At 47.4% G+C, this 23,906-nt stretch overlaps 1 protein-coding gene and 1 long non-coding RNA gene across 3 annotated transcripts in view; one reads left to right on the plus strand and one right to left on the minus strand.

Moving 5' to 3' along the window:
• Nucleotides 1-11,614: 11,614 nt before the first annotated feature.
• On the minus strand, nucleotides 11,615-16,888 carry LOC105886724. Of its 2 annotated transcripts, none has more exons than XR_001161152.2 (3): nucleotides 16,865-16,888; nucleotides 16,381-16,498; nucleotides 11,615-12,518 (listed from the first exon to the last, which is right to left on the minus strand). It is a non-coding gene; the product is annotated as an uncharacterized LOC105886724 (long non-coding RNA). The 2 variants fall into 2 exon arrangements; XR_002772517.1 differs by lacking the exon at nucleotides 16,865-16,888 and adding an exon at nucleotides 16,639-16,852.
• The window catches only part of LOC105886711 (ras and Rab interactor 3-like), a 50,946-nt gene continuing 42,924 nt past the window's right edge, over nucleotides 15,885-23,906 (plus strand). The window contains exon 1 of the mRNA XM_023511545.1: nucleotides 15,885-16,301. Coding sequence (XP_023367313.1) covers nucleotides 16,258-16,301 — 44 coding nt within the window. The 5' untranslated portion in view covers nucleotides 15,885-16,257. The remainder of the gene's footprint in view (nucleotides 16,302-23,906) is intronic.

Below are 23,906 nucleotides of genomic sequence, written 5' to 3' on the forward strand. Positions count from 1 at the left end.
GATGAGGAGTTGGAGCTTTTTAATTATAGTGGTTAGTAAAATAAAACAAAGCAGAACTCTCATAATTTTTTTTTGTTTTTAGACAGGATAGAGTCTTGCTCTTTTACCCGGTCTAGAGTGCAATAGTTTCATTGTAGCTCACTGCAACCTCAACCTCCTGGACTCAGGCAATCCTCCTGCCTCCGTCTCCCAAGTAGCTGGGAGTACAGGTGCCCACCACTGTGCCTGGCTACTTTTTCTATTTTTAGTAGAAATGGAGTCTTGCTCTTCCTCAGGCTGGTCTCAATCTTCTAACTTCTAGTGATCCTCCTGCCTCAGCCTCCCAAAGTGCTAGGATTATAGGTGTGAGCCACCATGCTTGGCCATAACTCTTCTAATTTATATTGGCTAGCATGGATGAGTCTAGAATGACCCAATTTTACCTCACGAGCTTCATGTGTGTGGGACCTGTGTAGTCACACACAGCCCCACATCAGAAGGGCCTGGCTTGGTTGTCACCATCATTAAATTCTTAAAGGCTTTTTTTTTTTTTTTTTAAAGACAGAGTCTCATTCTGTTGCCCTGGGTTGCCTGTGGAGTCATAGCTCATAGCAACCTCAAACTCCTGGGCTCAAGTGATCCTCTTGCCTCAGCCTCCCAAGTAGCTGAGACAACAGGTGCCCACCACTATGCCCAGCTAGTATTTTTCTATTTTTAGTAGAGACAGGGTCTTGCTCTTGCTCAGGCTGGTGTTAAACTCCTGAGCTCAAGGAGTCTGTCCACCCGGCCCTCCCAGAGTGCTAGGATTACATGAGCTACCATGTCTGGCCTTTATGGGAGTTGTAAAAAGGGGCCCTACATTTTCATTTTGCTCTGGACTCTGTAAATTACATCATTGGTCCTGCTCATCTGGAGGAAGGTTTGTGTCATCAGCTCTTGTGTCATGGGAAATTGAAGTCAAAGGGCAGAGGTTTGGGTTAATTCCTTCATTCTACAGAAGTTTCAGGAGTCCCAGCTCCCATAGGCAGCATCACAAACCTTAATATGCACACAAACCACTTGGACATCTTATTAAAAAGCAGATTCTGGTTAGGCAGGAATGGGTTGAGGCCCAACAAGCTGGAGTTCTAGCAAGGTCCTGGGTGAGGCCAACGCAGCTGGTCCACCTTGAGCAGTGAGACTTGGTCTACACTCACTGTTACTGAGGTCTCTGCCTTAGATGTGTTGTCAGACTATGACAACCCTGGGTTCTTGTTCTCAGCTGTCTTATGGATTTTAATGCAGTAGACATTGTCTTTCCTGATAAACAAACTCTCCTCTCTAGTTCTCCTGCACTTCTTTATTCCTCCATCTCTTCTCCTGGCTTCTCTTCACCTGCTTCCCTGTATTCCATCCCGTGGCCTCTTTCTTCTGCCCCAAGATTCTGAATCCTGGCTGGCTGTTGCCTGAAGTCAGTTCCAGAGCTTTAAAACATACGGATGACCAGGGCCCGCCCCAGAGATGATTCCACTGGCTTGGGCATCAGAAGTGTTAAAAGCCCCTCAAGTGGTTCTAATGTGAAAATAAGGTTTGAAAACATCAATGCAGCTGAGCCCACCTGTCTCAGAGTCCTCCCTGGTGCAGCAAGGGCCAGCCCCTCTGCTATGTCCCCCAGACTAATACTCTCAGCCCCAAGGTTCTGTGTCTCTCAGAGCCACCCACCTGCATGTCCAATTCCCTCCTGATCTCTTCAGCTAGATGCCTCCCAAGACTCTCAAAGTCAACATGATCAAAAGTAGGCTTGGGCAAACCTAATTATTTCTTTTTAAAATGGACAAATGTTCACAACAGCTTATTCAAAATAGCCAAAATTCTTAAAGCAACTCAAATGTTCTTCAACGGGGTAATGGAGTGAAAAAGAATAAATTCTAAAGAAAGAAAGAATAAGACAATTGGTTAAAAAAAAGGGGGGGGGGGACAAAACCCAACAAATTTTGTGCTTTAGGTAACAACATGCAAGCTAATGAATTTATGGGTAAAGTACACTGGTGCGTGCAACTAACTTTGAAATGAATCAGAACAAGGTGGATGGATAATGGAGATAAGTGTGATAAAGCAAATTTAGTAAACTTAATGGTGGAATGTAGGTTGTGGGTATATGGGTGCTTGTTGTACAATTTATTCAACTTTTCTATATGTTTGAAAATTTTCATGGTAAAATGATAAGGGGAAAAAAATGCATCCTTTCACCCCCAAATTTACTCCTGCTCTACACTGTATCTCAGTAGTATCATTGTCCCCAGTCTTTGGCGGCCAAGTGTGATCTCCTCCCACTACCCCCAGTGCTGGACACAATTATCGATCTTCCCATTTCTTCCCTTGCAATCTTTTTTGTGAGCTCTAACTCCCTTTCTGCTCCAGCCATCACTGCCCCGCTGTTGGCTATTACCTAACCAATGTCATAAGTTCTTAGCTTGTCTCCCTGCCTTCAGGGAGCTAGGGATCTTCAAAAGCAGGCTGCTGATTTGTCCCTCTCCTGCTCAGAAACATCCAGTGATTCCCAATCACCTGGATGGGCCCTCCATGACCTGTGTCAAATTTCCAACATCACCTCCTGTGAATGCTCACTCTTTAACATGCACGACTCTGTGTCTGTCCTCATGCTAATTCCCTCTTCTTGAAACACCTTCCCCACCCCTTGTCCTGTAGAGGTGGGCCCGTGCTTCTTTCAAGGCCTTCCTAGATGCCACCAGGCCAGGATGGATCACCTGCCTCTGTTTTTTTATTACCTTTTGTTGGTAAGCTTGCTTATATTATTATTATTCGGCAATTATTCATTTGTAATGTTTTTTTAAATTTTCTCTATACATATACATTGGTTTCCACTTTTTGCCTTCACAAAATTAAAAAGGCTTAAAATTTAATAACAATAATCATGTTTAAGATAAGGACTAGAAACAAAAACCTCATAAAGAACGAACAAAGATACATACACTCAGAAAAGAAATAAGACAATTGCTGCAATGAAATATTGAGCAATAATAATAATAATGCAAAAAAAAAGTAACATTCACATTGTCAAATAAGAGTATGTCTCTCATAGAATGCTTTGACTCTGAGGTTCAGTATGGAGTCATCAGTTTAACTTCTTATTTTTTTGCTAAAGTCCCCCAAAATAGACAACTAATATTTATAAGTAAAAATAAAAGATAATTTAAAAAAAAGATCATGCCAAATCTTATAGATGATAGAAAAAGAAGAAATACTTCAAAATCATTCTACTTCATCTGGATACAGCTGATGTTAAAATTGGAAAGAATCTATTATTATAAAGGGAAATTACGAACATATTTCATTTATAAATGGGGATGCAATATCCTAAACAACATATTAACAAGCTGAATTAAAAATTAATGTTCAAGTAATACACTTTGGTCAAAATTAAATCCAATTCATATGAGAATTAGTCACTATTTTTTTTTCTTTTCCTTTCCCTCCCTTCATCCCTCCTTCTCTCTCTGTCTGCTATCCCCTTCTCCCATGCCCCACCATGTCATTAATTGTCATTTATTGTCCTCATATCAAAGTTGAATACATAGGATTCATGCTTCTTCATTTCTGTGATGCTTCACTAAGAATAATGTGTAGGATTCTGATTCCTCAATGGTCACTCTGTTCAGTGTGAGAATGGCTGCTATGGGGAATAGTGACAAGACTGAAATAACAGGAGTCCAAAGCCCAGGAAAGGCATGAGGCCATTTGCAGAGAGGAAAGATTGGCTCAGTGTTTGCCAAATGACTTGTTGGCTCATGTTTAGGTGTTGTTACCCAGAGGATTTGGGACCTGGTTGTAGAGATAAGAAAGAAGAAAGGAAGCCTTCCCACTCTGGGTCAGGGATGCCCAGGTGAGGAAGTGGTTTGGGCTCAGGCAACGATGAGTTCAGTTTGGAATGTGAGGAATCTGGGAAGTCTATGGGATGTTGTCTATGGATGCAGCCTCTCAGAGACCCTGTCCTGTCCTCTGCAAAAATAGGTAAGCATCCTGTACAGGAGTGCTGAGCCCATGATGAGGTAATATATACCTATTGCCTGGCCTGGTGCCTCCAACTTAGTGCACACCCAGGCATGGCTGCCATCATTGCAGGCAAAGCACAGACACCAAGCAGCAAAGATGAACCCCTTGGTCCAAAGGTTTCAGTCCTATATCTTCTCTGCCTTCTCTCCAGGAGCTTTATCTCACCAGGGCAAAGGAAGGCATATTCTAGATGTTTTGCAAGTTTGAACACTAGGCTTGGGAGTGGTAAGTATTCTTAGCTTGGTGAATACTTTAAGAACCAGAGCCTAGAGGCTGGGGTGAAGGTTTCTTGGGCAAAGCCCTGAGGCTTGGAGACAGAGAGGAGGCAGCTGGGATTTCTGGCCTGGAAGGGAGGGAATGTGTGAGACAACAGTCTGGGGAACAAAGCAGGCTGAGAGTTCTTGCCACACTCCCTTCTAGGCCTCTGGTAGAGGCTCTGTGCATGGCAGAGAGGGCCAGCTGGACTGGCCAACAGAGTCCAAAAATGGGCAGCACTTCTGGGCACACAATTAGGCTGCCTCCCACGGGCAAGACCCAGAGGATCCCCTGTGGGGCCCATTTGTCTGTAAGCAGGGTCTGACTCGGGCTTTCTGGGCCAGGGAGCTGGAGGGAGGTTCCAGAGGTTGAAAGGGTCCATACAGCCAATCAGGGCTACAGAGGCTGAATGGGCAAAGGAGTTCAAACTGGATTGAACTTCTTATTGGTTGGTCACCCTGGCCTGGGGGTGGCTTTTGGGACATGTGATCAGTGTCACTGCACAGAGTCTGTGCTTAGAGGGGTCCTGTGCTTAGAAGGGTCCCATGTTAGGCTTGATGCTCTGCTGTTGTTGTCTTGAAATCTATATTACATTTTGAGCAGGGAGTTAATAGTTTTCATTTTGCACTGGGTCCTAAAAACTATATAGCCTGCCCTGCTGTAGGCCAAAGGTCTCTGGGAGGACTACACCCTGCATTGCCAGTATCTGAGGCTTCTGTGAACAAGACCCTTGGGAGGCAAGGACATCACATCTTCCCATCTGGTCCTTGATATCACCTTATCCATGGCTGTGTTAATTAAGAACAGCTAAATTCCCCAAAATTCCCCCCCCCACACACACATACCTCTTGGCATTGCTGTTGATACAGGACCCCAGGTAGAAGACACTGAAGAGCCCACAGAGCTAGACATCCGTTCTACTCTTATAAAAATCAGTGAAGGAAAGAATAAATCAATAAAAGGAAACTGACATTTGTTGTGAACATACTATGCAACAAACATTGTTGACCACTTTCCTTTTAACTCTACCCATCCACCCATCTTCCGGAAGAGGACACTCAAGCCTAGAGAGGCTAAGAAACTTACCCAAGGTCACACTGCCAAGAAAAGTGAGGCTGAGGCAGGAACCTGGACTATGTGGTTCTAAGGCAGCAAGAACTCCCGCCTGCCCCCCAGGACCTAGCCACCCTCAGCAACTCTATGAAAATCATGCCTGTAATCCTAGCACTCTGGGAGGCCAAGGCAGGTGGAGTCCCTGAGCTCAGCTCAAGACCAGCTGGAGCAAGACCCCATCTCTAAAAACATAGCCAGGCACCGTGGTGAGCACCTGTAGTCCTGTACTCAGGAGGCTGAGGCAAGAGGATCACTTGAGCCCAAGAGGTTGCTATGAGCTATGATTCCTCAGCACTCTACCAAGGGCAACCAAGTGACAGTCTATCTCAAAAAAAGAAAAAAAAAAAAAGGAAAATGAGTCCCAGTTTGGGGATGTTCTTGCCTGAAGTCCTAGGATCCTCCTATTGGATGTGCACCTGCCTGCAGGCTCTCACCTGGGATGACATCAGAAGACAGGCTGAGACTGCAGCTGAGAAGCCCCATGTGGGATCAGATTTCACAAACGGGTCGGCTTATTGCCTCCCTGAGATTTCAAATGAACCACGCTGGTTTTTCTCACATGATATATGTCTTGAGGACACCACATGTGATTTTCAGAGGAAGTAAATACTCCCAAAAGGGAGAAGTGAGATAGAAATAAATCACATCCTTACCCTCAAGTACTTATGGAACATCTTTTTTGCTAGGCACACTGTACAAAGAAGTTTAAGATGCAGTCACAAGTGAGGATTGCTGATTGTAGCACCTCTCTGTGGAAGGCTGTGAAGCCTTCTCAGGCAGGTCAGGCATACTTTGGAGATACTGTGGGCTCATCGCAGGTTCGGACCCCTACAGTAAAGGGAGTCACACAAATTTCCTGGTTTCCCAGTGCAATTAAAAGTTATGTTAACACTATCCTAGGGTGACCAGACGTCCCGCTTTTGGTGGGACAGTCCTGCTTTTCAACAATTTGCCCCGTGTCCCACGGCGTTTTAAAAAAGTCTCGATTTGTGGAAAGAATACACGAATGGGCAGGAGAACAAGAAGGGAATATACAGTTTTTGGCTGCCATGTGGCTATTTTGCCAGAATGTGAGTTTTATATTATTCGTGTTAATTTTATAATGTTAAACTGTGATAATAACAAATAATTGCTGAGAAGTGATTATCGAGAACTGCTTATCAAAGTTTGCATTGTTGTCAGGCCCTGCCCTGCCCTGTCCCCTGCCCCGCCCCCCAGCCATGTTGTCCCGCCTTACCGATGTTAAAATCTGGACACCCTACACTATCCTGTAGTCTATTAAGTGTACAATAGCATTATGTCTAAAAAAAAAGTATATAGGCTAATTTTTAAAGACACTGTATTGCTAAAAAGTGTTAATGAACATTTGAGCCTTTAGCCAGTCTCAATCTCTTTGCTAGTGGAGGGTCTTGCCTCGATGTCGATGGCTGCTGACTGGTCAGGATGGTGGCTGCTGAAAGCTGGGGTGGCTATGGCAATTTCTTAAAATAAATTTCCTAAAATGAAGTTTGCTGGCATTGACTCTTCTTTTCATGAAAGATTTCCCTGTAGCATGTGAGGATGTTTGATAGCGTTTTGTTCACAGAACTTATTTCAAACTTAGAGTTAACCCTCTCAAACCCTACTGCTGTTTATCAACTAAGTTTAGGTAGTATTTACAATTATTTGTCGTCATTTCAGCTGTGTTCATAACATCTTCACCAGCAGTAGACTCTCTCTCAAGAAAAACTACTTTCTTTGCTCACCCATAGGAAGTAATCCCTCATTCATTTGAGCTTTATTATGAGATGCAGCAATAATTCAGTCACCTCTTCAAGCTCCACTTCTAATTCTAGTTCTCTTGCTATTTGTACCTCGTCAGCAGTTACTTCCCTCCACTGAAATTTTGAACCCCTAAAGTCATCCATGAGGGTTGGAATCAAATTCTTCCAAACTGCTATTAATGGTGATATTTTGAACTCCTTCCATGAATTGTGAGTGAGCTTTATGACAGCTACAATGACGAATCCTTTCCAAAAGGTTGTCAACTGTTTTTGTCCAGATCCATCCCAGGGGTCACTGTCTATGGCAGCTATAGCCTGATGAAATGTACTTCTTAAATAATAAGACCTTAAAGTTGAAATTACTCTTTGACCCATGGCGTATAGAATGAGTGTGGTATTAATAGGCACACAAAGAGCATTGATCTCATTGTACATCTCCGTCAAAGCTCTTCAGGTAACCAGGTGCAATGTCAATGAGCAGTACTATTTTGAGAGGAATCTTTCTTTCTGAGCAGTAGGTCTCAACATGGGCTTAAATATTTGGTAAACCATGGTAAACAGATGTGCTTTGTTGTTCCATTTATAGAGCACAGGCAGAGTTGATTTAGCGTAATTCTTAACAGCCTGGTACGGTAAATGACCATTGGCTTCAATTTAAGGTCAACAGCTTCATCAGCTTCTAATCAGAGTCAGCCTACCCTTTGGAACTTTGAAGGCAGGCATTGACTTCTCTCTGCCTATGAAAGTCATAGATGGCCTCTTCCTCCATCATAGGCTAATCCATGTACAATGAAAATCTATTGTTTAGAGTAGCCACATTCATCAAAGATCTTAACTAGATCTTCTGGATAACTGGCTACAACTTCTACATCAGCACTTAACTGCTTCACCTTGCACCTTCAGGTTATGGAAAACATTTTTGTTATGGAAAAACCTCACAAACCAACATTTGCCAGCATCCGACTTTTATTCTGCAGCTTCATAGAATTAGAGAGAGTTGGGGTCTTACTCTGGATACTGTGTACTCAGTTTCTTTCCACATTTATTTGCTATCCTGAGCCTCCAACTGAGCTATACATGAATGAATTGGCTGCAGTTAAAGATTGCCTTCTAGAATACAAGTTCCTGAGGGAGGGGCAGAAATCATGTCTCCTTGCCTTTGAAGCCCTCCCCCAACCTGGGTGCACAGTAGGACTGCAGTGCCTGGTTTACAGCAGGAGCTCTGCTTGCCTTTTGGTAGATGAGCCAACTTAGAGATGATGAGCAGTTAATGATTAATATCTGGCCTTTTGTCAAGAATGTGGCTTTGTTTTCCAGAGGTCACTGTTTCAGTCTCTTTCATTCCCTCACTTCAAGTGCTGCCAAGGGGAGGATTTGATAACCAAGAAAATGAAAGCCATCCTGAGCCTGCTGCCTACTCCCTCCCTTTATCCAGTGCTAAGGTCTGAGTCCTTCCAGCACCACTCAAGGGCTACCTCTTCCTCTTCCAATCCTTTGATTTCCCTGATTGTTCTCCACTGGGTGGGAGGAAGCAACGGAAATAGCTTAATGGCTCATAAAGTTATTATGGCTCAATAATAACTTTATGAGCCACATTATCAGAGCAATTTGAATTATACCTATGACTTATGGGCTTGTATATTTAAATAACAAAATATACAGCACTCTTTACTATAAATTCCACACAGCCAGTTGATTTTTACAGAATGGTTTGACTGATGTTTGCCAAACTCTTGTATCAGTATCTAACCTGTGGTTGCAATTGAAGGATGACATGAATGCTGTAAATGAGAACACTTTTGTTTACACTAAATGAGTGTACCCAGAGCATAACAATGACACAGATGACTTCGCTGCAGAATCACACAATAGTTTTTGAAAACTGGAGTTTTTTTCACAACACAATAGCTAAAGCTATGACATGCTTTTAAAAACAGCTTCTTTGAACTGACATATAATAATTGCACACATTTAAAGTGTAAAATCTGATGTCTTGATACATGCACGCACCCATGAAACTATCACTGTCATCAAGATAATGAACATATCTGTCAACTCCAAAAATTTCCTCATATATGCTGGTCTTGGTTTTTTTTGGGGGGGAGGGGGTCCTTTCCATATGAATTTGGTGTGGGTAGTATTCTATCCTAGTGCCTCCTCTTCCTTCCCAGTAGAATACTAATTTTGATAAAGTTTCAACTTTCCCCAACCTGATCTGAAGAAAGGTCACCCCCAATCCCAGGACCAAGTGTAGATCCTAACTAATGTAAGCCAATCAGTGCATGACATTCTCCTGGTGACTGGGGCAGGCAAGTGACTTAACTTGACCAATCATACCATACAAGATCTATATATCACCTATTCCATGCTTAAGAGAGCAGCTTTTTCGCTTTCCTGCAGGATGGAACCAGAGGGCATTTCCTTAATTGTCACTGAAAGCTATCTTGGGACCATAGGAGAGCCAGCCTTCGGATAAGGTCCACACTGAAGAAGTCAGAGTAGAGAGACCAAACCTGAGTGACTGAGGCTAATAATGAGTTCCTGACTGTTCTGCACATGGAGTCTGCCTGTCGTAGGCAGCTTCTAACACAGCCGCCAATGATTCTGGCCTCCTGTTTTTCATGCCTTTGCTAAATCTCCTTCTCTTGAGTGTGAGAAGCACCTGCAATTTGCTTCCAACTAATAGCACAAGGCAAGAGTGGTGAGGTGTTACTTTTATGATTGGGTTGTATAATACTGGGACTTGTGTCCTTGCAAGCACATTCTTTCTATTGCCTTCTTACCCTGCATGCTTTGTTGAAGCAAGTGGCCATGTTGGAGATTTCCATATGGTAAGGCTTTGAAGGAAGCCCCCACCCAACAACAGCCAATAAGGAACTGAGGTGCTCAGTCTAGCATCCCTCAAGCAACTGAATCCTGCCAACAACCACGTGAGTTTGGAAGCAGATCTTTCCTCAGTTGTGTACTTGGATGAGACCTTATCCCTGGCCAACAACTTGAATGCAGCTATATGAGAGACCCTGCAGCAAACATGTACTCCCAACTCAAAGAGACAGTGAAATAATAAATATGTGTTGTTAAAGCACATATTTGCACAAATTTGGGGATACTTTGTTACACAGCAGTAGATAAGTAATATACCACTCTATCTCTGGCTTCAAATTAAATGAGATACTCCATTTTCTTTGTATTCAATTCACTTAGATTCAGGGTTTTGGTCACTCCCAAGAGCATCTTCTTGTGGCATGTCTCATCCCATTAGTGTCTAAGCTGCTCAAGGACAGGACTTCATAACCTTCTAATGCCTCTCTGGTGCCAGTCACTTTGCAGACTCTATAGGACTAAGGACATTGCTGCCCTAATGTTAGTCCATCTTCTGATAGCATAATCCAGGGACAATCCTCAAAATGGCACAGAACTCAGAAATGGGGAAGCCTTTTGGTTTCAAGTCATTTTTATTTAGCAATAATAGTTTATTAAGCCCCCACTGTTTGCAGAGTCCTTTACTGGATATTGATGGGGGAGGGAAGAGAAAATATTAAGAAGAAGATGTATTCTGTGCTTCCAAGGAGCTTGCAACTATGCTAAGGGTAATTTCAGTGTCTAGAAATATGTAACAAGTGCAGGTTAATAGGGCACTTCAGTTGGGAGCATTCAGGAACAGACCTTGGAGTCAGATGAGCAAATGCAGCTGGCTGTCTGGGCGGGAGATGGATTCCCTGAGAAAGATCTTAGAAGCCTCCAGTTTCTGCCCCAATGATGGGTAGGGCTGGCCAAAGGGGAGTGGGACACAGAGACATCAGACAAGAAGCTGCCCCAATAATACAAGTATGGGCTACTTGCAAGGCTTTCTGAGGTGTTTCCCTAGTTCTTTAGCACCCTTTCTGAGATTGCCCACACATCACAACCCAAGATAGGCCAATCAGATTACCCCTCCTGAGACAGTAGGATGCTAGTCAGTCTCTATATAGTTGTGACTAGGGCAGGCAAACTTGAGGGGTGCAAGATGGTCTATCAGTAGAGTGGGCAGGGGAGAAGGCTGGGAGCTTCAGAGGGGTGACGATGAGGGGAGAGAGCTACATTAAAGAAAGCCTGTGTGGCCCTATGAAGAGATCCTGAGTGTGTCTGCTCAGGCCTCATCCCTTCCAAAACCAGGGTAATCCCTGACCACCCCTGGGGATGGTCAAACCACACTTTTGTCACACTCACTTTCCTGCCACTTGGAGTCCCAGAGAAGATGCCAAACCAGATGCCACAGGTGACCAGGCCCTCCAGAGTGCTTCTTTAGCCAGAGTAATCTTCAGAAATTTGAAATTTTCCTTTTAGAAAATCCAGATTTCTAGCATTTTTTAAATTGTAAGGCCTTGTGCGCCCAGGCCCTCATTTCTGCTGGATAGTTTTCAGTAGGAAGAAAGAAGAGGCTGCCCGTTTTCTCAGAGCCTGGGAAAGAGAGACCAGGCCTGAGTGACTGATGCTAAAGAGGAGTTCCTGACTGTTTTGCACTTGGGAGTCTGCCTGTCATAGCTGTTCTAAGACAGCTGCCAATGATTCTGGCCTCCCGTTTTTCCTGCCTTCGTTAAATCTCCTTCCCTTGAGATTTGGAAGTTTCCAGTTCATCCCAACTCTACCCAGCTCGTACAGACATTTTTGTTTCCATCTGACCCTGAGGACACTAATTGATTTTGCAATAATAAAGCTTCCCTCTCTCTCTTTTTCAAGATTTCTCCAAAGTAACCGGGAATGGAGATGTGGATCCTATTGGAGGTCAGATAAAGAAGGAAAACTCGTAAGATGTGTTGTTTCCTGCTTAACTACTTTTTCAAAACAAAAGATCCCAAATTGCATCATTTTATTATATTTCAGGAATTTATTGGTCAAGAATTCAGGCAGGGCTCATCTAGTGATTCTTCTATCTCATGTGACATTGGCATTTAACTAACAGATGGGCTGGCCTGAAGGGTCCAAGATACTTCACTCACATGTCTGGTGCCTTGAATAACTTGTCCAAGGTTCACAGACAGAAGTCCAAAAGAATTGGAGCCCAGTTTGCCTGATTTCACAGTCCTGCCCCCAGCCTATCCCCAGCACCTCTCCCTGCCCTCCTCCACACCCAAGGAGGCTGTCCTTGGATTCCCACGTCCTTTGGCTTCCTGCTGGTTTGCCATTGGGGAGAGCACCTCAGGGGACTTCCGGGAGGGAGAAGAGTCAAAGTAGTTTGTTTTCATGGCCGCCTCCCTGGGGTCTCCATGAGCTGGCTGTGTCCCTGGACTGAAGGTCCCTGCTTCTGTCTCCCGGTAGTCTTTCTACAGGACAGGATTCTTTCCTTCTGGGTCTGGTGGTCACTCTCTCCTCATCCTTTGGGTTGAGGAAGATAACAGATCTGAGGTTTACAGCACCCTCTCTTGTACACCTCTATCTACACATCTATTAAATCCTCTGCAGACTATCCTAATCAGCAGTGCATGTGTTTCCTGTGGGATCCTATGGGCAATGCAAGACAGAGAGAGAGGCTGCAGTCATGCAGGGGCTTCAGTCTCTTGGCAATACCAACAGAAGTCTACCGCAGGGAACCTGTGGCCTTGGGATGACATGTGGCCCCTCAACCAAATCCAAACTTCATAGAACAAATCCCTTTGTTGCCAGGATTTGTTCTGTAAAATGTCAATTTAATCAAAAGGCCACACACAAGAATTCAGAAGGCCACATGTGGCTTCAAGGTTAGAGGTTCCTCGCCCCACTGCTTTTCTCTATCTCGGCTTTCTTCTTGAGTAGAGTTTTGCCACATGGTGATTCAGGTAGCTATTGCCTGCCCCAAGTTTGTACTTTCCCACCGTAACCCAACTTTGGGTGGGGAAAAAGACTGCTAACATTCCCCAACACAGCAAAAAGTCCCAGGGAGGATTTTTATTGGCTCAGCTTGCTCATCCCAGAACCAATTACAGTCACTAGCAAATGTAGAGCACTGATTGGCCAGAACAGAATCATGTGGTCCTCTAAAATGGGGAGGGGGAGTATTGTCTGTCTGAACCCAACAGATCAATGTGGAAGAGGGGAAAGGTGGTGCCTTAAAGGGAAAAAAGCATACAGTTACCAAAAGAAATGAGAGTAGAGGGGAAGGAGCTTTCAGGTCCAAACAATAGCAGATATTTCCTTCCAACAGGAGTCCTGAAATCCTTGACTAGGGAGGAGAGTGAGGGGCATGAGACTTGGGAGTGTAAGGGGGATGTAAGACAAGAGCTAAGGGTAAGCTTAGCCAGATGCACCAGAGGCTGCAACTAAAAGGGGCTGTTCAGAATTCTTGAATCTTGGCCATCTCCTCTATGGTCATTTATCAGCAACAGGGTCCTGGTGGGGCCTCATCTAGTGCCTACCTGAGGAATTCTGGCTTCTCAAAGAAGGCGAGCAGTGAAGGCCTTGGGGGGGCCTCCATGGGACTGTGTGGGGAGCCTCAGGGCTGGTCCCAGGGAACCTACACCTTGAGAAGCTTGTCCGGTGTTTCTCACAAGCTTCCCAGGAAGCTGAAGGGAACTTTTGGGTGGGGGGGGAAGGGAGCATGGAAGAGTGGGTTGCTAACAGTCCAGATCAGCGTAGAAGGGCCCAAAGGAGTTTTCTAGATATAGCAGTTGCATAGATCACTTCCCTGGGGAGGCCTGGGAGTTGCCTGCAGGCTTGTTTTAGGAACAACAAAGGTATAATAATGACTGCTTAAAGGGGGTGTCTTCTTACCAACCCACCTCATTTGTACTCATCACTTTCACAGAAGAGTAAGCTGAGGCTCTGGGAAGAGTCTTGCCCAAGGCCATGCAGCTAAAAGGCCATGGGGTAGGATTTGAACACTGATCTGTCCTCAAAGCCTGTGTTTTCAAAGGGAGCTACAGCCCCACTGATGGGAGTGTTGGAGAAAATGACCCCCACCCAGGGAGCAGACCATGTGGACTCTGGAGGAGAGGAATCATCAATGGGGCATGGTTCTGACCACAAGGGAAACAAGAAGGAATTTGGGCAGAGGGGGATATGCTGTGGCCAGGAGCAGTCATACTGGCCTCCTGGAGGCTGTACTTCCCCCCCACTTTAAAAACAAAATAACTTTTATCAAGACATAATTCACTGACTTAAAGCATAGAGTCCAATGGTTTTCAGTATAGCCACAAGTTGTGCAACCATCACCACAGTCAATTTTAAACCATTTTCATCACACACACCCCCCCCCAAAAAACCCCTACAACCAGTAGCAGTTATTCCTCATTCTCTTTTCTCCTTATAGCCTCTGGCAACCACCAATTTACTTCCTATCTCTATGGATTTGCCTATTCTAGACATTTCATACAAATGGAATGTATTCCTTTGTGACTGGCTTCTTTGACTTGGCACAATGTTTTTGAGGTTCATCCATGTTGTAGCGTGTATCAATATTTCATTCCTGTTTATGAACCAATAATATTCCATTGTATGGATATACCACATTGTGTTTATCCATTCATCAACGGATGGACATCGTATTGTTTCTGCCTTTGGTGTTTATGGATAAGACTGCCATGAACATTCATGTACAAGTTTTTGTATGGACATATGTTTTCATTCATCTTGGGTACGTACCTAGGAGTATGTACATAGTAGCTCAATGTTCTAACTTTTAGAGGTAAAAGCCAGACTGCTTCCCAAAGTGGCTGCACCATTTTACATTCCCACAGGAGGCTGCACATTGACCGGTGCTCACAGGTGGATTCTTTCTTTTTCCTCTCTAACTTCTGACAGCTGATTTGGCAGAAATGTTAGGAAAGATGGGGGAGGAGGGTGTGAGGAAAGAGCAGCAGGGCAGAGGCAAGGAGGGCGAAGAGGCCTAGTGATGCTTTCACAGAGCCCTGGGCATGGTCCTGTCTGGCCTCCCCTTAGTATGTGGCCTCACACAAGTTTACCACAACTCTACAGGGCTCAAGTTCCTTATCTATAAAACGAAGGTGTTAGACCTGGGTGGGGATTTTGCCTCTTGAGGACATCTGGCAACGTCTGGAGGTATTTTTGGTTGTTCTAGAAGGTAGAGGCCATGGCTGCCGTTAGACACCCCACGGTGCAGAACACAGACCCAATAACAAACCATGATGTGGCCCCAAATGTCAATAGTGGCCTGGTAAAGAAATCCTACATTAGACTGAGGTGCCCTGGCAGAATCCAGTCCTGCTCAGTCACTCTGTGAAATGCTCTAGGGGATGGACTGGGCATTTTTGGAGTGCCTGGACGCTTAGAAGAGAGGCCTTCCAGTCTCTCTTGGGCTGCTGTGGATGTTGCCTTTGTTTGAGCTGGCTGGCCTTTTCCCTTTGCCCCGATAAGGTTTGATGGATAAGGTTGGCCTTGGTAGGTAGTGAGCGCATCATCAGAGGAGGCATCCAAGAGGAGGCAGCATAGAAACCTGTTAGGAATGTGGAGGCGGCACCCTGCCTCAGGTCTGGAGTTGCCCTTGAAAGACGTCGAGGCTCCTTCCCGCGGGGGTGGCGGGTGGGTGGGGTGGGGGGGGGAGGGGAGACCAGGCCGTGGCTCCCTGTCGAGGAGCTTCTCGTAAGCTCTGGGCCTCCCCACCTGCCGGCCAGCGGTCGCTGCATGCAGGAGCTGAGGGAGCCTTCCTTCCCACGGCACCTCACGCCAAACTGGAGACTTTTCTCTAAGTTTCCCTCCCGGGAGCCCCGCGGGCCGCCCGCTCCCCAGCCCCAGCCCCAGCCCGCGGAGGCGGCACCCGAGGTTGGGCGCCGCCAGACCCAGCCCTGGGGGCGCGGTCGCCAGGATTTCAGTGTGCCCAGAGGGGCTCCGGGCCGCCGAGAGCCGCCGCCGAATGACTTTTGACAAAAAAAACCCTTGACCACCAAGGCCAGCCTCTTCCTGAAAGTCCCGCTCGCTCCGATACAGGAAGTTGAAGGGAGCGAGAGCCCCAGAGCGCGGCGGCGGCGGCGGTGGCTTCCCCACTCGGCGCGGGGTGGCGGCGGCGCCCGCCCCGGCCCTTCCCGAGGGCCAGCGCCTGGGGCATGCGGGCGCCCGGGACGTCGCGTTTCGCGCGGCGCGGAGCCTGAGACCCTCCCTGCGCCTTTCCGGAGCTGCCGGCGGCATGATCCGACGGGCCGGGGCGCTCGCGCGCGGGGACCCCGCGGGGTAAGTTGGGGCGGTCGCCCCCTCCCTTCCTAGGATCCTGCCTGCTCAGCCCGCGTCCAGCTCACCCCCCTCCACTTACTGGTGCTCGAGAGTCCTCGGAGCTCCGGGAGGGACATCTCTGGCCGTGGTACCTCGGGTGTGTTGGCTGAGACTGACCACCCTTTCCCCACGACGTCGGCCAAGGCCGGACCCGGGTTCTGTGAGGAAAGGGGCGACTCTGGTGACTCTGCAGGACCCGACCACCTGGCTTAACTTTTAAAGCCAGACATTCCTCTTCGGAAAACTAGAGCACGCTTTGGCGGCTGGGCGGACGGGTTGCGAGAGATTGCGTCTCTACCTGTCAGAGGCCGGGCTGCTCGCGTGAACGCAGCCCCCTTACCAGGCTCCTGTCCCGCCTGAACTTTGGATGCAAACACGTGTAGTCCCAACCCCACTGGCCTGTTGCACTAGCCGCTCTTCCTGAGTCCCCCGCGCGCCCTCGGGCTCTGGGGCCCTTCAGGGAGTGGGGTGGGAGACCCTGGTCCCTGCAACTTCCGGCGCCCGCAGACCAACAGTTGACCCACCTGCTAGGACGGAGGGCCCACGGGATCCCTTCCCCCGCCCCTCTGGCTCGGCCGGGTATGGCGACCTTTGGACAGGCCTTTGGCGAGCCTGGTGCTTGGGGAGGGTCCAGGGTGCACGGGCTGCTTAAGGTCTGGAGAGATAAGGCGCAGCGTGGAAGCCAAATAGGTTGGAAACCGTTTTTGGAGAGAGGTCCCTAGCCTTCCCCTCACCGTCCGGGTAATCCCTCACCGCGCCCCATCCCTCTAAATATTTCTGCTGTTTTGGGAGCCAGGCCTGAGGGGATCTTCAGCAGAGAAGATCCTCCCAGCCTCAAAGGGCGTCCAGGGAAGAAGCATTGAGGAGGCTCCAGGGTGAAGGCAGATTCCTGGGAAAGCCTAACCAGAACCTTTCAGGGTGCGAGGGTTGATGAGCACATTTAGGGCAGCCATTCCCAGTCTTTTGGTTTAAAAGTCCTGGGAGTGCTTGGTTGATGGACACCCTGGCCGGACCTGGCCTAGCTATGTGACCTCATCTCCCAGGCACTTGGTTGTCTGCTCTATAAAACAGGAGAGCTGGACCTATCTTGTGCAGTCGGGGATTGGGAATTGAGAGGCAGCCTGAGGTGACTGGCACCCACTCAGCTGGGAGGAAGTTGAAGGGAGTCCTGAAGCTCATCTGCATCTGAAGGTCACCCACTTTCTCCCACCCCAGCTGGGAGATTCTGGATGCTGGCTGCTTTGCCTGGGAAGTGACCTCTTCAAAGACAAATACCATCCTGTGGGAATTCCGGGGAAGCCCTTTCCCCCCAGGGTCAAGTATCTGCCACACCCAAGATTGCAGGGTGGAGCTAGTAAGTAGTTTCTCAGGGAGGAAGGGGAGGTAAGGGGTCTGTGCCCTGATCTTACCAACTTCCCTTTTTCCCCAGGGATGACCTGGCCTGACCCACTTCCTCTTGTCTTTCTTTGTTCCTTACTGGGCCAGTTATTTAATCCTGCTGTGCCTCAGTTTACTTATCCGTGAGTTGGCCTATAGGATAAACCCCTAGTCAGTATTAACTGTTACCATCGTTGTCATCATTTGTTGGCTGTGATCCCTCCATTTGCCAACTGCATAACTTTGGGCAAGTGTTAATTGAGGGCATCTGTTAACTGAGGGCAATAATGAGACTGACTTCATAGAATCTGACTTCATAGAATCAGTTAAGTTCACAGTTAAGCAGCTGCCCATAGGCAGCTTTAAGTTAACACACTAGCTCAGGCCTGCTTAGAACAGGACCTAGTACATCCTACTGCTTTATGAATATTGGTTTGTTGCTAAAACTTTTGATTTATTTTAGAAGACCTTTTGGTTTAGGAGGGTCTCCAAGGGTGGGAAGGATTTTCTGATTGGAGGTGAGGTGAGGGAGAAAGCGTCAAGGATGACTCTGGTGAGCCACGGGGCCAGCACTTCAGGGACAGTCGAATCTGTGCTGAGTCACCTGGTTCACTTAGAATCCACTCAAGCCACTCGCTTTCAGGAGTTGGGAGAGGCCTAGTAAGCAGCCTGCATTGTCTCACCAACGCAGGCAGACCAGTGGCATTTTCATATGTTTGATATACTAAAGATCTGCTTGAGTTTTCATTTGTAAAAGGATTCCACTGTTGGAAAAATGTGGCTATCACTGACCTAATCCAGTCCCCTAATTTAGCAGTGAGGAAACGTAGACACAGAAAGAGGAAGTGCCTTCCCCAGTGTCCTGGGAACTAGAAGTAAAACTCAGGTTTCCTAAGCCTTGGGCCTGTTATAGCATAGGGGGTCCTGCTGAAGCCCTTGAAAGGAGCCCCTCATCCACTCTAGGCTAAGACAGAGGTCTCTTCCAGGGTGGGACCCACCAGAAGCAGGGAAGTGATGGATTCAGCATCTGATACTGCAGCTCCAGCTGTGCTTCCTGATCTGGGCTCCCTTGCCTTCAGGGGCTAATGCTCCCAGCTGGGAGACCCTTCTATGCCCTAACAGGGACTCTAGCCCATGGACAACAGAGGGTTAGATCACCAGCTCAAGCATGCACTCCTAGCCCCCCAAGACCCTAGTACATCCTTTGAGAAGCAACTGGGAGTGCAAGGAGCTGGGCGTACATGGTTTGCTTAGGGTGAGGCAGTCTCAGCACATTCATGCCTAAGGCCCTCTTTCCTATGTCTCCTGCCGCTTGGTGCCTCCCTACCCTGGGCCTGGGTCCCTATTTAGTGATCTCCACAAAAGCAGCAAATGTGAAAAGTGTAAAATGCCCCAGGGCACCTGCATTTCAACCCAGGTAATCCAGAAATCAAAAATGGAAACCCACCAGGAATTGATCTTTGCAGGAAGCAGAGAGAGATGTGATTGTATGAGGGAGGACACCCCAGGCTCATCACTATCCTCTCAGGCCTCCCTTGAGCCCCATTTCTCAGGCAAGAGTCTGACGTACTCTACAGTACTCCCTGCCTAGAGCAGAGAGAAGGAAAGAGGTGACAGATTACCACAAATTCTGTCCCTCTCACCCCCTGGAAGTTTCCACCTGTCATAGGGAGAGCCTCAGATCATGTCCCTGACATGAGGAGCAGATGAGCAGAATTGGGTAGGCAGCAAGGAGGAGAGGAGGGCAGGCTGGGAGGAGGGAAGCCCAGACAAAGGCTTGGAGGTGGGACAGTGTAGGACAGGGCTGGGGCAGGAGAGTGTCCTTTGCAGAACCCAGGAGTAGATGGATTCCTGCTTTCCAGAGTGGCTGTTACCAGATAATAGGGTTTGAGAGAACAGAAGACAAATGTGACTATTACTTCAAACTAGCTGTTTGTTCTGAGAACCAGACAGTTGAACTGTTTTGTGACCCCGGCGATGTCTAAAATATGGATGTTTCCCCCAAATTGGAGCAAAAGATGAAAATCACAACTCTAATAACTTTTCTAATATTGGTCTCCCCCAGTGACCCTGCTGGTGACATGGTTCTTGCTGATGGAGGCCAGCATGTCTCCCCATGGCCTTCAAATTGCCCTCAAGTGCCCCTCAAGTGCCACTCCTATTTAAAAGCCCCTTAAGGAAGCCCTATCCTCCATAGCCCAGCCCAGCACTGCTCTACACTAATGCATAGCTTCACTTTTTCTGTCCCCCTGACATGCAGAACTTCACTGCCTGAAACCTCACGTCTTTGCCTATGAGCTTCCTTCTGGCTGAGATGCTGCCTTTGTGCTCCTTCTGCCCTTTGTAAAGGGTCCTCCAACTCCTCCATGGAGTCTTCCATCCATGCCAGCTCACAGGGATTCCTCCTTTATTCCTCACACCCCTTTTCACTTGAACCACTTCCTTTCCTAACAATTTTAGAGAAGCTGAAACCTCTTTAATAGCATGTCTTCCTAGATTATGAACTTCCAAAGGCAGGGATCAGGTCTTTTAGTTCCATATCTGTGTCCTGCACACAGATGGCAGGACAGTAAATACTTGAGGATGATAATATGCTCAGTGGGATTCTAAAAATTGCTGCACAGATTTCTCTTTTGTGTCTCAAAGCACTTGAACTTCTGGAGGTATTTACAAGATGGCCCAGATCATGGGTGAAGCCCAGGTGAGGAGACCCAGGACTGGGGTGAGGAACCCAACTCCATACTGTAGCAGGTGGTGACCCCTCCTCCAGGACAACACACCTGTCCCTAGTCTGGGAGGAGGAGGCCACCCAGAGAATTGAGCAGAGGCCCTGCTTAGCCTCCCCCCTTCATCTTATCTTCCCTGGCATTGCTCTCAGTACTTCTCAGGGACAGAGGAGGAGGGAAAAGCTACCTCTGCAGCATGAATGGGAACTATGTCCTCAGCCTGAGGAATGGAGATCAGCTGGCTATACAGGCCCTGAAGGAACCTTGGCTTTATCAGTGGGTTCCAAATGCAGGGCTCTGGACCACTGAGAAACTAGGAAAATAATGGTGTTGTTTGAGTACATGTGTGTGTATCAGTCAAGGTTGCCAGATTGTCTTTTCCTGGGCAGAGCTGTCCTTTGCTAATTTTGAGGATACTCAGGGACTAGCAGGTTGCAGGACATCAGTGGGGCTAGAGGATTTCTTTAGGGTCCTGTCCCCGCTAGTGTTTTGGGATTTTTATTCTAGGAATCAAGTCCCCTATTCTCTGTGGACTTTAGTTTCTCCCTCTGAGAAATGAGCTCAATGATCCTTCAGATCTCTGCGTGCTCTGACATTCAGAATGTGGTCAACAGGCAGCAGAAGCTTACATCCTTGAGTAATACTGGAGTTTAGGGGATTGAAATGCCCACTGGAGATGAAGCAGCCCTTCTTCATTCTGATAGCTAGAAGGGCAGCCTATGGAACAATCTAGAACATGGAGGTAGACATGCATGAGAAACAAAAACCCATAAAACCTGACCCAGTGCTTGGAGGAAATGTTTATTTTCATGGTTCTGGGATTATTTTGAAAAGCAAACTAGTCTTAAACGAAGTCCATTCATTTTGGGATGCCTACTCTGGGTCAAGGCCCATGGCTTCCTGGTAGAATTCACTAACTGGACAGTGAGTTACGAAAGTGTCTGTCAGCCATCAGGTAGGTTGGAGTGGTCTCTTGAGCGTAGCTGGATTGGTGAGGTGGAGCCTGCACCAACTATCTTGTGTGGCAGCTGTGGAGACACCCAGGAGATCGTAGGCAGCCTGGGGGTCCCTGGCTTTAGAAGTCATCAGTGAAAACTGCCCAGCAGGGTTGGAGAGGGACAGGTCTGAGGGGCTGTCCTGCCAAGGGGGAAATGAGGCCAGTGCCAGGTTGAAGGAAGGGCTTTCTGTCAGGCTCTGGCCTCCCTGCCCAGGGCTGCCCTGAGGGAGGGAGCCAGCCCTTTCCTGTACAGGTGGAGGCGTCTGTGACACTGTGTGACTTCCTCCTCCAAACATAGTATTGTAGAGTGAAGCCAATCCTTCCACCTGCCAGTGTGGCCTTGAAGGAGAAGAGAGGGCTATGTGGACATGAGGAGCCCTCCTCAGCCTGTATGCCCACAGGGCAGGAGAAGGGCCTTACTGATTGTCAGTATGGTGTTGACCTCAAGTCTTTCTAGAAGAGTCTATAAGCCACCATCACATCCACCTCTCTCTGCTGTTCAGCCTCAGCAGGTCTCCTCCCCACAAGGGTGGGGGTGGAGGGGGCTGCCCCAATGCAATAACAACACTGGTGGTCTGGCGCTTTGAAAGTGGCCACCGAGACACATCTTGCCAAAAATTCCTGGGGGTGTCTCCACCCCACCCAATACATGTTTGATAGAATGAACCAGGCTTCTGTGAAATGTTGGTTCCCTTTCAGAAAGAACAGCCTAGGGAGTGGTTGTGGTCAAAGCCTTTTGTCTATATGTGAGGTGGCGGCCGCACACTCAGGCCACATCCTATGGGGCGATGGCTCCAGCCTCCAGGGCAGGGACCCAGAGATTCCAGGAGAGGGAGGTGAGACGGGGGCCATCAGTGAGTGGCTGCTCAGAGGGGTTCTCCTAGAGGACACTTCCTTTGTGAAGGTGTCCTCCATTTTACCACTGACCCTGGATCTTTAACAAAGTCAATAACTGACATTCAACACCAGGTGACAAGGACTGATACAAGAGTTTGTTTTCTGAAATATAAGCAGGAGAGAGGATGGGTAGGATGGCCCAGAGGAAGCAGAGGGCACCATGGTGGCAGAGAAGGCTTCCCTTCCACCAGGATTCCCAGAAATAAATTATTCCCTGACCAGTAAGTGTGTTTCTTCACCTACCTGAAGGGCTTTGCTTTCTCAATCTGATGAATGAATTTCACCATCTGACGGTTGCTGACTAAAGGATCAAGCTGTCAAGAATCACCGGAGACTTCTTCCCTGACCTCCATGACCCCAGTTTCCTTAATCTCAGTCAATGTCAGAGATTCTAAATTTCTCTCAGGATGCTGCAGTTTAGAGCAAGGACTTAGCTCTCTACAGATGGCACCTGGTAACATTTATTACATTTGCTTGTTTCTGTTCTTGACATTTTTGACAGAGCATCCATCTAAAGTACATTCAGGGATTCTTCTCCCAGTGAATGTTCCTCATTTTTCCTCACCCATGCTCCTAACCAGCCACACTGAAATCGGGGATATGCAGAAAAGAGTATTCCAGATAGGAAAAAGACACCAGGTGGGAAAGTGGGAGAGGACAACCATGTGGGAGCCCTGCAGAGCCAGATCTGGGGGTAGGGGAGGTACTGTGTGTGATGGGCTTGGTAAGGGGGTTGAGGTCCATGTGGCTGCAGGTGGATGAGTTTGACTTGTGCCATGGTGATGAAGACCACAGATCTGCTCTCCTGCTTAGTGGTTGCATGGCCCGGGGCAAGGCAATGAGCCTACAGAGCCCTTCCTCCTCCTTAGAGTGTCACTCCCTACTTCCCAGGGTTGTTGTCAGGGTACCTGAGATGTTCTTATCTCTTTAGGTTTTAAGACCTGTATGTATGCGGAGGGTTGAGGGGGTGTGTGTGCATGCACGTGCTATGGATTTTTTTTTTTGAGACAGAGTCTCACTCTGTCACCCTGGGTAGAGTGTCATGGTGCCATAGCTCATAGCAACCTCAAACTCTTGGGCTCAAGCACTCGCCTTGCCTCAGCTTCCTGAGTAGCTGAGACTGTAAGTATGAGCCACCACACCCAGCTACATTTTCTATTTTTGGTAGAGACAGGGTCTCCCTCTTGCCCAGGCTGGTCTTGAACTCCTGAGCTCAAGCAATTTGTCCACCTCAGCCTCCCAGAGCGCCAGGATGAACCACCACACCTGTCCTGTGCTAGTGATTTTCAGAAAGTTTTTTTTTTAATATACTTAAAAACTTTGCACACAGATACACAAAAATAGTGAAATTTAAAGCATTATACGCTGTTATCTCTTTGAATCTGCAACCAGTCCGAGAACATGTTAATTTGTTTCTCTTTTTTTACTAAGTGTTACTTCCTGTACATATTTCTATATGCTCTGTTGCAGACGTATGTTACCTACCTACAATCTTTCATGGCCTTATCATATTATGATCATTTTTATAGTATGCCTTTGTTGACTTCTTGACTTCTTTCCAAGACCCCT

Source organism: Otolemur garnettii, unplaced genomic scaffold, assembly GCF_000181295.1.
Source record: "Otolemur garnettii isolate 467f Iridium unplaced genomic scaffold, OtoGar3 scaffold00020, whole genome shotgun sequence".
NCBI lineage: Eukaryota > Metazoa > Chordata > Mammalia > Primates > Galagidae > Otolemur > Otolemur garnettii.